The sequence below is a fragment of the Vigna umbellata genome, chromosome 1 (genome assembly GCF_029865625.1).
Source record: "Vigna umbellata cultivar VRB3 chromosome 1, Vumbellata_1.0, whole genome shotgun sequence".
In the NCBI taxonomy this organism is placed as follows: Eukaryota; Viridiplantae; Streptophyta; class Magnoliopsida; order Fabales; family Fabaceae; genus Vigna; species Vigna umbellata.
In genome coordinates, this window is record NC_142165.1 from 53,670,406 (window position 1) to 53,683,641 (window position 13,236).

Genomic DNA, 13,236 nt, shown 5'->3' on the forward strand with positions numbered 1-13,236 from the left:
CAACCCAATGAGTTTAAACTAGGCTAAAGATGAAATAAATTTTACAATAAATCACAAAATTATACCCAATGCAAATCTCTCTATTTGGGTAAGCTTAATCACCAATTCACCGAAAAATAAGAGAAATTCACCCAGTTATAAAGATAATCTTAAATTAAATTTCAATTCTTTAATTAGTTATATATACATATATATATATATATATATATATATATATATATATAATATACGAAAAATTGGAAAACTTAAAATTAATGAAAAAATAATAATGTTAAAACTTGGAAATTTTGGAGTTGACGAGAAATTTAGTAAATTAGTATGATATTTTTATTATTTAATTCATTATGTATTAAGTATTACATTAAATCTTTAATATTTAATTATGATTTTATTATTTTTATATATTATGTTTCATTAAATATACAAAAAGGTTAAAAGTAGAATTTTTATTTGGTTGACGCAAAATTTTTATTTTGATACCTCGACTAAACCACTACAAAAATCTGTATTTTTACCGGGGGTTTTTTAAAATATTACCGGCGGTTTTAACCCCCGCAAATCATATTTCCCGCGGTTGGAAAAACCGGTGGGAAAACGTCCGTCGCCAAGCAAGTACCGGCGGTTCTGAAAAAAACCGCCGGTATTAGCGGGGGTTCCCAGAAACCGCCGGAATTTCCAGGGGTTTTGTGGAAACCGCCGGAATTTCCAGGGGTTTTGTAGAAACCGCCGGAATTTCCAGGGGTTTTGTCGAAACCGCCGGGAATAGCGGGGCTACTCAAAAACCGCCGGAACTAGCCGGGGTTATCTCAAAACCGCCCCTACTTTTGATGGTTTAGTTTACCGGGGTTTTAAAACCGCCGGGAATTTGTATAGTTCATTTTTTTTATTATAATAAAATTAGATTATAATAAAAATTGTTTTATTGACAAAACAAACAATAAATTAATATGAACTAAAATTTAATAATATTGTATAAAATAAACTACATTGTTCAACCTAATATCATTCATACAACTAACTGTTCATACATAAAAATTAAAAAGAAAGAGGTTCATTACATATGTTCAATATAGATGTTCAATACTAAAAGTATGACTCATAAAAGTATTCAATAACAATATCTAATTTTTTTCTTCATTACATCCATTGTTTGGCCCACTCCCTTGATCAGATACCTACAATATAACATAATAGTTAGTCGATAATATATTTAATAAAAAAATCATACAAATAAATTTAACAATTATTACCGATGATCTTTGAAATACTGCAAATTGTGAAGGCAATGGACCTTGATGATTTTGCAACAAAAGTGTCATGATTGCCTTCATTTCATTGACTTGTGATGTCAATGAAGATACCTATAACAGAAAAATTTATTTAAAAAGTTAGAAATATGATACCTAACATGTTAATCTTAATAGAAACAAACCAAGTAAGTATTCATTAACCTGAGATTCTAATTTAACATTAGAAGAAGTCAATGAAGATACCTATAACAGAAAAATTTATTTAAAAAGTGAGAAATATGATACCTAACATGTTAATTTTAAAAGGAACAAACCAAATAAATATTTAAATATTCATTAACCTGAGATTGCAATTCAACATTAGAAGGAGTAGATGAAGATGATCCAATATGAGAACGAGCATGGACTCCAAAGACTTTAGATGGGCAAGGACCCAAACCTAGACCGCGAACACGTCCACAATGCTCTTGGCTTCCTAAAACATGAGCCAATGAATCTAAACTTGATATTTCTTTTGATTGAGACGATGTTGTAGATTCATACGTTTGAATTTTTTCCTACATACAACGTAATCAATGATGCCAACATTAAAAACATTGCATTTGTATAAAGAAACAAACTATTGAGTTGGCAGCAATATACTTATATTTAAACTTAAGATGTCTGCAAAAACAGTAGCAAGAATTGCCAATCATATCACTAAATCAGATCAAACAACTCATAACGTATGATTGATGTAATTATTTTTTCTTCCAATTGTCTTTTAAGTACATAAAAAGCTATACCAATAATGTACGTTGGTGGATTGTAATAAAGTATTGTTTTAAGAATAAACAATGAAAGAGTTATAGCTTTATTTTTAATTTTAAAAATATTTCTAGGGGTTACAAGGTGTTAGCAACAATAAAAATTCCCAAATAGTATTAACAAAAATTAAATATAAAGAAGATCCCAAATGGCATCTATTTTTATTCGCCCCTAAAAAATTGTTGCACATCTATTTTTCATCTCCAAACTACTCTTTTGAAGATCCAAGAATCCCCACTGTTCTTGACAAATTAGCAGTTGTTGATGAACATACAAAACCAGTTAGTCATTAGTCCATGAAGCTTTGGTCTTGTCCAGTGCTACTGCACATGGTGGATTGAGATTGTTGAGTACTGGTGGCCGACCAGTTTGTTTCAACAACCATTTGAACTATAGTAAAACCTAATTTTTTTAGTAAGATTGAGGGTGCAAGGGTTCTTTGATATTTGACATTTTGTATAAAAGCACTTGTATTCAGAGTGATCAATAAATTTTCCCTCATCTGCCACTCCTTTCTTTTTCAAAAAATGGTAAGTTGTGGGTAAAATTACATTGACTAGCTAGCTAGGCCTCAAATCACTTTTCGCACCAAAAGTATAGAGGTGGCACCTAATTAATCTGATTCAAGTTAGTATCTCATAAATCTGCAATCCATATGAATGTATGCAACTATATATATTTATGGTGTTATCTTTGCAGAGTAAACATTTATACTTTGCCATGTCCGTGGCAGCCAACATATCATCAATGGCGAAGCAAATTCCATCAGTGACCACTCTGCTCCTTCTCTTCTTCTTCTTCATTTTAAGAGGTACACATCACATCACATCACAATCAAGAGGGTTTCATTTTTTTTGGTTGTTGACATATATAGTTGTTATATTGTTGTAGAAGTCGAAGGAGCTGAAGTCGAAAGATTAGAAGTACTAAAATAGTAAGAACTAAAATAACAACTAAAATAACACCAATTTTTGCAAGAGGTGTGTTCATCACAAAGTCACCTTATGAAACAATATGCCGAAATACAACAATTATAGGAAATACTAAAAAGATTGGAACTTACACCAATTTCCCTTGCCTCATCACTGACAAAAGCTCCATTGGTCGTCTTATGAGTAGCTATCCAAACTTCTCCTCTGCTAACTTTGTGCCCACACTCTTTTTCCTATGAAAAATAACAAATGCTTATTAGGTATGTTATAAATATTATGAGAAATAGAAAATTGAAGATAAATAACTTTTCACCATTTCTTCTCTCTTCCTTGCAATGCTCTTGGATCCCCCTGTGTGAGCAAGAGTTTGTTTTGTCCTATTGTGTTTATTTTTTAGGGCAATCTCCTAACATTGTGATAAAAAAAGTTATTAAATCATAACAAAATTTTATGAAAAGAGATATAGGTTTTACCTTTGTTCTTTCATCAAGTCGATAGTCAACAAAAGAAGCCCAATGATCTCTATCTATGCCTTCTGGAGCCATGGCAATCAATTCATCTCTAGTTAACGACTTTAATATACTGTCACGATATGCAAAGCAATAAGCTATTGATTTTGATTGTCGAACCAAAATTGTAAAAAATATGTAGTTTAACACACTGACTTGATAACTTAAAAGGTCGGACCTTGAAAATTATAGAATAAATAAAGCTAAGACAATTTAATCTGACCCAACATAGTTGAATTTTAAAAAAAGTATCAAATAAAAAAAAGTGATTAAATTTAAAGAAACGATTATTTAAAGAGTAAACTTGATAAAGTAATTATTTTAATTTAAAAAATTATATAAGAGATAAAATTAAAAAAAAAACAAAAATAAAAAATCCATTGATTTATTTATATACAAGATGTTATAAATAAAGGAAATCTATGTTATATAAAGAAAGAGAGTATTGTTAGATTGACTAGCATTCTTTAATCTTTGTTATAAAGTGATAGAAATTAATATTTAATTTTTAAATATAATTATATTATTTCCTTAGACTAAAGATTCAATCCAACAATTTAATTGATATTCGGTAATAATATATGATGAAATTAGCAGTAACAATTAAGATATGAGAAAGAGGGAGAAATGATTAATAGTGAAAATGTATTCCATTAATTATGAAATGAAAAGTATATATGTGTATTTCATCTGACACATTTATTAATGAAAGATGATTAATGATGGAATTAAGCTAATCACAAATGCACATGCAGCGGCGAGGGATGATGCCTTGACATTCGCCCCCAGGATGACCTTCACTCGCACACTGCATATTGCAGTTGTCACTCTGAAAGCACGCTCCTTTGAAATGTGCACTTGGTGTATAACAATCTGCCTCTGCTCTCTCCACACATACATCTGATTTATTAACACGATATTAATATTATTATTATTATTATTTAAGATAAATTACCAAAAATATATCCAATGATTAAACCTTATAATTATACCATAATATATATATATATATATATATATATATATACTTACCAGCAGTTAAGACGAGGAGGAAAAAGAACATAATTCCTAAGGTTTTTCTCTCCATTGCAACGCAAATTGTTGAAATTCTCGCTAATTCAAAGTTTAGAGTATCTTTGTCTTTGTAGCTATTTCTCTGAAGCTGCTTCTTTATATATAATATGAGAGTTTGGCTCATGCAGAGATTGTTTAATGCAATGGGGCTACGTATGTTCAGAAGGTAACTGGAGAGAAAAATCATCACTCCCACATTAATGTATAATATGTTTCTTAATTGATATAATAAATAAAATAATAAGTTATTTTTGACATTCATTGGTTCACATTTCATATTCAAATAACTTTACTCCTTCCGTCTCTATTTAATTTAATGTAATAACCTTTTAATTATAGTATTATTCGTTAATTGAAAGTCACCGAAGATTACTTAAGTATTATTTATTGACTAAATGTCATTTGTGATTTATGATAAGTTTTTAAAGTAAAAACCATTGATAATTAAATGTAATTTAAGTTTTTAATAAATTTTAAATTAAACATGATTTATTAATAAAATGTCACTTACTATTTGTGATCTTTTTTAAATTAAAAATTAATTATTAATTAAACGTCACTTAATATTTATGATAATTTTAAATAAATATTAATTATATTTATTACTTAAAATTTACCATAATATACCAAATATATATATATATATATATAGATATATAGATAGATAGATTTATTTATTATAGATATGATTATTGAACCTATAATTTTACTTTTTTAAACAAAACAAAACATTTTCACTAGAAGAATTAACTTTTTAACAATTTAGTTAATATAAAATATAATTATACACATAAAAAGATCAAACTACTCTATTTTAGATCAAATATGCATCAAACATCTTTTAGAAAGATATGTTTAACATTTCTCGTCAAAGTCTAACCATTTACACATAAATACTTTATATATCTACAAATATCATCTTCATAGGTGTGAAAAGGTGAATGCATTGTACAAAAGTTGTACATCGATGGCATGGTCTAATGTGTTTGATAATTTTCCCTCAATTTTTCACCGCTTGATATCTTATTATATATATGATTTAGACCGTCACTGAAAAAATTTTCTCCTTTAGGTTTTGTGTTCAATAATTTAAATAAATAATTATATAATTGTATAGATGTTACATTTTAATTTCATGAGTTATAGTGGATATGTTAATAAATTTTTCTCACTTCTTACCATCAATATTAAATATTCAATGAAAAAGTTGACCGAATTGTAAAAACATGATAAGATTATATTAGGTTCTATTATAGGATACTAGCTATTCTTTTAGGTTAGGACGAGGTTTACTTCTAGGTTATAGGAAGGTTTACATTGTTGAAAAAAAAAGTTTTTGGACTTTTTGCTTCAAGAAAGTTAATTTTGATGATGATAAGTATAAAAATGAAATAGAAGTAAAAAGTAAATTAAAATATCTAAATTTCTTTTGTAATATGTTGAATATCTTAAGTTTAGTTTGTAATATATTGTAATATCTTAAGTTTAGTTTTAGTATGTAACAACATAATCACATTTAAAAAGAAAACTACTTTTTTCTAAAATACAAGTTTGGAGTCATCATTTGTTATAACCGGTAAAAAATACTAACTATAAAGAACAATAAAGATTGACAATGCTCCTAGGTATTCTCTAAAAAAATCAAGATTAGGTAGTTTTTTAAAAAGATTATTTGTTTAAAAATGTTGATGTTTTTTAGTTTTCAAAGATTTTGTATTTTTTGGTATTTCTTTTACATAGTACTGATATATTTAAAACATTATTTAATCATTTTGAAAAAAAAAAAGAAGGATATCACGCTTATCTCCACCTTTTAAAATGTAAAAAAGAAAACTTTCTTTTTCTTATTTTCTAAACGTATTTCTTTCAAAATTTTAATTTCTAAGAATTTTAGAATTATTTTTAGTATTTATTTGAATTATTTAAAAATGAGTGTACATAATGTGAGTGGTCACCACAATAATTTTTTTTTTTTGAAATTGTTTATTTAACTTTTTTATATTTTTTGAAGAAAAAAATTGAAAATGGGTGTCATAACATACAAGATCGAACCAACACCAAAATAAATAAGGAAAAAAAATATTCTTTTTATAATTTTTAAAAGGTTTAATACATATTTTAGTCCTTCGAATAAGGACGTTTGTTCAAAGTTATCCTAAATTTTAAAAAAGTTCAAAGTTGTCCCATATTTTGTAAAAACAGTTAGAGTTGATTTTTTTTGCTTATGGCATTAAAAAGCTAACGGCGTAATGATGTGGTTGTTGTGACCTATATAATTTTTTATTACGTGGCAACTGTGATCCAATTGATGTATAGGCGTTATTGTAAAAGAAAAGGAGGGTACCCAAGAACCAAGGAGCAACGCCAACACCAACCCCTGCGTCGTTGCGATGCAACCAAAGACATCGTCAGCGTCGTGTTTGACGTCGCTGTCGGAGACGCTCCCATCACGTTCTTCTTCTTTGCGTCGCCGTCGGTGGACTTCTTTTTAGCTGGACAATACACCAAATTACCTCACACCTATAAACTTAGTTTTAGCTTAAGCAAAAATGTTCCAGTGCATATCTCGCCTAGGCGAGAAGGTTTAGCTTAGGCGAAAATACTGTCAGCATACCACGTAAGGGCCTCTTAAATGGCGTTTTTCCAATTTGGCGGTAAGCCTCTATTTGTTTCAAGTTTTCAAAAATAAGGACCCAATTGAGATACTGAATAAGTAGGCGACCTATTTGAGATTCTGAATGAAAAAATGGACCTACCGAAACAATTAAACCTAATTTTGAATGTGAAAGACTTTGAAACACTTTCATCTCTTGTAGCTTTAAAAAAGGTGCTTTCTTTCTTAAATTTTTTTACTGTGATTATAATATTCAGTTTATTTTAGTATTTGGTTAATCTCTCTTGTAAAATAAATTAACAACTAGATAAACGATATTTTGATCTGACCTTCTCTTGTCCTATTATCTTTATTTATCTGCTATTATATTAAAGTAATCATAGTTACTGGTAAGTCAAATTTTAAAATAGAAAAAAAAATTTAAGCATAAGTTTTATTAAGAAATCGATTAACATTTTCTTGATTTTGTTCAAACATGATTATTTTGTTGTGTGATTCTAACGTACATTAAGCAGTAGGAACTAAGTCTTTTCTTAGCTTAGCTTATCACTCTTAAATAAAAGGATTATCACTCGGATGGTCAACAAGAACCATTGAATCTTTGGAAAATGGTTGAGAATTTTTTTGTTAGAAAATTTTGGGAGTTCGATGTCTTATGAGATTCTTTAAGAAGGAAAGTGTAGGATAACTTTGGACTGGTTTGAGGCTAGTGAAAATTTAATATTAAATCACTAAAAGTTTCAACAAGTAACAAAGAATTAAAATTTATTTGAAAAAAAATAAAAACAACTCAAAGAAGACAAAAAAAAAAGTTATACTGACCAAACAAAGGCCACCTCTTAAATTTCGAGAGGATCATGTTAAATCAAATTTTATTAGTTAAATCATTTTTAACTTTATCCATTTTAAAAAATAAATAAAATAAATTTATTTTATAAGATAAAATACTTCATGAAAGTTGGTTCACAAATAGCCTATTCCTAATAGGATGTCATTCAAATTTGTTAAATTAATCTTTGAAATTTTAGATTCGTAAAAAACACTTTTCTATAGGTAGTAAAACAAGTGGATCCATCGTTATTGGTCCGCCAAAACAAGGTATGGAACCTGTAATAACAAACGAAACTAAAAATCTTATTTCATCCTGTCAAAGGACAAATGACAAATTAACAGGTCTATTTATAGATTTTTTTAAAGTTTTAATTAATTAATTAATTAATTAATGTCTAGATGATAACTTAAAATAATTATTACTTTTATTTACTAAATTATTTTATTATAGTTAATAATAAAATTCTAAATTATAAGCATTAATAACTTAAGTTATCATTACATATTTATATTTTAAAAATACTACAGTACAAAAAATTAGTTTATAATTTAAAAAAACAAAAAATTAGTCAATCCATCTTTCTCCGTCAATCACCTGAACTATTTAAATAACATCACATTAATTATTAACAAAATTAAAAATAAGATTTAATTATATTTGGGTCTTTATTTATTTTGACCCTATTTATTTTTGACTTATTTAAATTTTAACATTTATTAAATAAAATAAATGTGAAAATTGAAATTAACTTCAATGGAAAGTAATCACACGTTAGTCCAATAAAAATCTTAGTAATTTTTATTTTATATATATATATATATATATATATATATATATATATATATATATATATATTCTGATTCAATTGAGTTTTTATATTTTTTACACGAAAATAATATGATCTTTTTTGCACTCAGTTGTCCTCCATGAATTTTGAAACGAATCCAAAATCCACAATTAGGTTCATGTGTCTTTCTTTATCCTTATTTGACAATAAAGTAGATAAAGACAAATATCTTGAATCTATGATTTTAGTTTTGAACAAGGTAATCTCAATGAAATTGTATCATCAACAAAGAAGGGTTGGAAAGCGAAAAAAGGATTTGGACTCACATGTGGTCATTATAAGATAAAATATCTCGGCCTACGTACCACTATCAATATGGGGAATCGAGTATATCTCAACCTATGGAGCTATTGTACATCATGTTCATAAGATGGGTAAGGGCCATTTGATCTAAAGTTGATGATATCCCTATAAAGAACACTAGTCCTATTTTCAATTATAATCACAAGGACACAAGACTCTTGTTACACTTTGTTTACTTGAAGCCTGCTTAAGGCCTGATATATCTAGACAAAGCTAACTTGGTAACTCTGGGATATAAGGTCAGGTACATCTTAATCATATATTGACTATCTCGACGAAGCCCATAATGGAAGGCTAGATTCCATAAGGTAGTAATTTGTTCATTCAACATTATGACAATTACAATAGAGTATTTATTACCATTTACGAAGGGTTTTAAATGTTCCTAAAGGTAACTAATGAGAGTAAGTATATAAAGGAAGCCAAGTTTCAAGTAAAGGTAACTTAATCTTTCTACTATCATTAAAGTTATCATATACTTCCCTATTATTGATTTGAACATTAGAGTGCTTGCATGACATCACAATTTATGAGACAAAGTACATCTTAACTAGCAACCTAGAAATAACACCATACCTTGCAGGAGAAATTGGTTCCATACGAAAACAAACTCAATTGAGTCTCTATATTGTTTAACTAAAGACAATGTGGTTTCTTTCGTGAAATTAGTGTCAACATCATTAATAATGACCACATGTGAGTCCAAACCCTTTTCTCGCTTTCCAACCCTTCTTTGTTGACGATTCAATTTTATCAAGATTACCTCGTTCAAAACTAAGATCATAGATTCAAGATATTTGGTTTGTCTACTTTATTTTCAAAGAAGGATAAAGAAGGACACATGAACCTAATTATGGATTTTGGGTTCGTTCCAAAATTCATGGATGACAACTAACTGCAAAAGAGACCATATGATCTTCATGTAAAAAATACAAAGACTCAATTAATTTAGAAGAAATATATATAAAAGACAAAAATTATGAATTAAGATTTTTATTGGACTAACATGTTATTATTAGTTTCCATTTAAGATAATTTCAATTTAACATAATGAAAAGTTATTTCATAAATGTTAAAATTAAAATAAATAAAGAACCAAATATAATTAAACCTTATTTTTAATTTGCTAACAATTGATATGATGTTATTTAAATACTTCAGTTGAGGGTCAATGATGGAGAAAGATGGATTGACTAATCTTTTTGTATTTTTAAATTATAATTTAAAATAAAAAATAATTTTTTATACTATCTTATTTTTAAAATATAAATATGTAATGATAATTTATGTTATTAATGCTTATAATTTAAAATTTTATTATTAACTATAATAAAATAGTTTAGTATATAAAAGTAATAATTATTTTAAGTTATCATCCAGACATTAATTAATTAAAACTTTAAAAAATCTATACAATACGTGAATGGAACTGTTAATTTGTCATTTGTCCTTTGACAGGATGAAATAAGATTTTTAGTTTCAGTTACTTTCAATTAATGAATAATTATATACTCAAAATGTTATTACATTAAATAGAAACGGAAGGAGTAAAGTTATTTGAATATGAAATGCAACCAAAATGTCAAAAATAACTTATTATTTTATTTATTATATCAATTAAGAAACATATTATACATTAATGTGGGAGAGATGATTTTTCTCTACAGTTACCTGTTTGATCAATTAACCTTTGTCAACACATGTAGCCCCATTCCATTAAACAACCTCTACACGAGCCAAACTCTGATATTATATAAAGAAGCAGCTTCAGAGAAATAGCTACAAAGATAAAGATACTCTAAACTCTGAATTAGCGAGAATTTCAACAATTTGCGTTGCAATGGAGAGAAAAACCCTAGGAATTATGTTCTTTTTCCTCCTCGTCTTAACTGCTGGTAAGTGTATATATATATATATATATATATATATATATATATATATATATATATATATTATGGTATAGTTATAAGGTTTAATCATTGGATTTATTTTTGGTGATTTATCTTAAATAATAATATTAATATTGTGTTAATGAATCAGATGTATGTGTAAAGAGAGTAGAGGCAGATTGTTATACACCAAGTGCACATTTCAAAGGAGCGTGCTTTCAGAGTGACAACTGCAATTATCAGTGTACGAGAGAAGGTCATCCCGGCGGCGAATGTCAAGGCTTTATCCCTCGTCGCTGCATGTGCATTTGTGATTAACTTAATTCCATCATTAATCATCTTTCATTAATAAATATGTCAGATGAAATACACATATACTTTTCATTTCATATTAATCAAATACATTTTCACTATTAATCATTTCTCCCTCTTTCTCTCATCTTAACTCTTAATGCTACAATATCTTTATTTAGAGGTAGAAGAGCACAACATCTAATTACACATGCTAATTAACTTTAGGGTTAAATATGTTTTTGGTCCCTTAACTTTCAGCGAAAATTGGAATTAGTCCCTCTTCAAAAGTTTGGACTAATTTAGTCCTCAAACTTTATAAATATGTGAATTTAGTCCTTTTAACCAAATTTTGTTAACATTATTTGATGTTTCAAACGCATTTCTCAGTAAACATTGAAGCAAAAATGTGTCAAACGATGTAAACAATTCAAATGCTATCATGAAACGCACTTGAAACATCAAATAAACCTAACAAAATTTAGTTAAAAGGACTAAATTCACACATTTCTAAAGTTTGGGAACTAAATCAGACCAAAGATTTGAAGAGGGACTAATTCCAATTTTCGCTGAAAGTTAAGGGACCAAAAACATATTTAACCCTTAACTTTATTTCAAATTGACTCTTAAAGACCCTTATTTATAGAAAATGTCATGTCTCGTCACATTCACAAATTCAAAAATAAATATATCTCGATTTACGAGTATAACACATTGTGGTATAAATGCCCATGGACATCTGGACTCTTTTGTTTGACATCATCTCAACACATATGATCAAATACCAACATCACACACAAGATCCAATATATTTCGGCCTACGTACCACTACCAATATGGGGAATGGAGTATATCTCAACCTATGGAGCTATTGTACATCATGTTCATAAGATGGGTAAGGGCCATTTGATCTAAAGTCGATGATATCCCTCTAAAGAGCACTAGTCCTATTTTATTTTTTATTATAATCACAAGGGCACAAGACTTTTGTTACACTTTGTTTACTTGAAGCCTCAAGGGCTAGTGTATTGTTTAGGGCTTGATATATCTAGACCAAGCTAACTTGGTGTATCTGGGATATAAAGCCAGGTACATCTTAGTCATGGGTGTTGCTCCCTCCACCACCACCTCTTACTCCCTCCACCTCCTCATTCCTATTTTATCCCTCCTTCCATTTTTCTATTCTTGTTTTACCCTTCAGTACAATTTTATTTTTAGGATTAATATTTTTTAACTTCTACCCACTCCAATCCCCTACATGAATGCGATGGTCTAGTTTATGCTTAACCAACAAGCATTTGTTATTGACAGTTATGTTGTTTCTCTCTCTCTTCGATCTCATCACCCAAACAACAAAACCATTTTAATGGTGGACCCATGTTTTTATGTTTCATTTTCTTATGTCTCTCTATTTTTTATGCTTCTTTCCGTTGTTGTATCTTTTGAACTTTCTGATTATTTATTTTACCTACACCAACGTACGAAGAGTTAAGCAATCTCACGTAAAAAAATGTTGATACATGAGGAAGAAATATATGTCACAATGTGTTAAAAAAAATATTATGGAGGATAGTTAATTTTATAAAAAGGTTGAAACATTTTATATAATCATTTAAATAAAAAATTAAAATATTGAAATTTTAAAACTTTAAGAGAGGAATTTGATCATTTAAATTTAGAAAGTTTTAAATTATAATTAAATAGTAAGAATTTTGAACTTTTGAAATTTTTTTAATTAATTCATGTATACATTTTTCATTTTTTTTATTTCATTATCGTTTTGAAATTGAGATACAGATACTTTAACACATTTTACTAACAATGATGAATATTTCTCTCATGTTAACAATCGATTGTGGTTAGTTTTCAGATTTATTTTGCAATCATT

General features: G+C 27.9%; 1 protein-coding gene and 1 long non-coding RNA gene across 3 annotated transcripts; both read right to left on the reverse strand.

Moving 5' to 3' along the window:
* Window positions 1–950: 950 nt before the first annotated feature.
* Window positions 951–3,566, reverse strand: LOC148205745 (uncharacterized). 2 transcript variants are annotated; one of them, XM_088111949.1, is made up of 7 exons: window positions 3,463–3,566; window positions 3,303–3,395; window positions 3,121–3,222; window positions 1,592–1,807; window positions 1,452–1,493; window positions 1,251–1,361; window positions 951–1,175 (listed from the first exon to the last, which is right to left on the reverse strand). In XM_088111949.1, exons 1-7 carry the CDS (start codon window positions 3,532–3,534, stop codon window positions 1,122–1,124), a joined length of 690 nt encoding a protein of 229 aa, XP_087968075.1. In that variant the 5' UTR covers window positions 3,535–3,566; the 3' UTR covers window positions 951–1,121. The 2 variants fall into 2 exon arrangements, with proteins under 2 accessions (XP_087968075.1, XP_087968079.1); XM_088111953.1 differs by lacking the exon at window positions 1,452–1,493.
* Window positions 3,567–4,129: 563 nt separating this feature from the next.
* LOC148205746 (uncharacterized) lies at window positions 4,130–4,637 on the reverse strand. Its single transcript, XR_015786160.1, has 2 exons — window positions 4,531–4,637; window positions 4,130–4,398 (listed from the first exon to the last, which is right to left on the reverse strand). It is a non-coding gene; the product is annotated as an uncharacterized LOC148205746 (long non-coding RNA).
* Window positions 4,638–13,236: the final 8,599 nt, after the last annotated feature.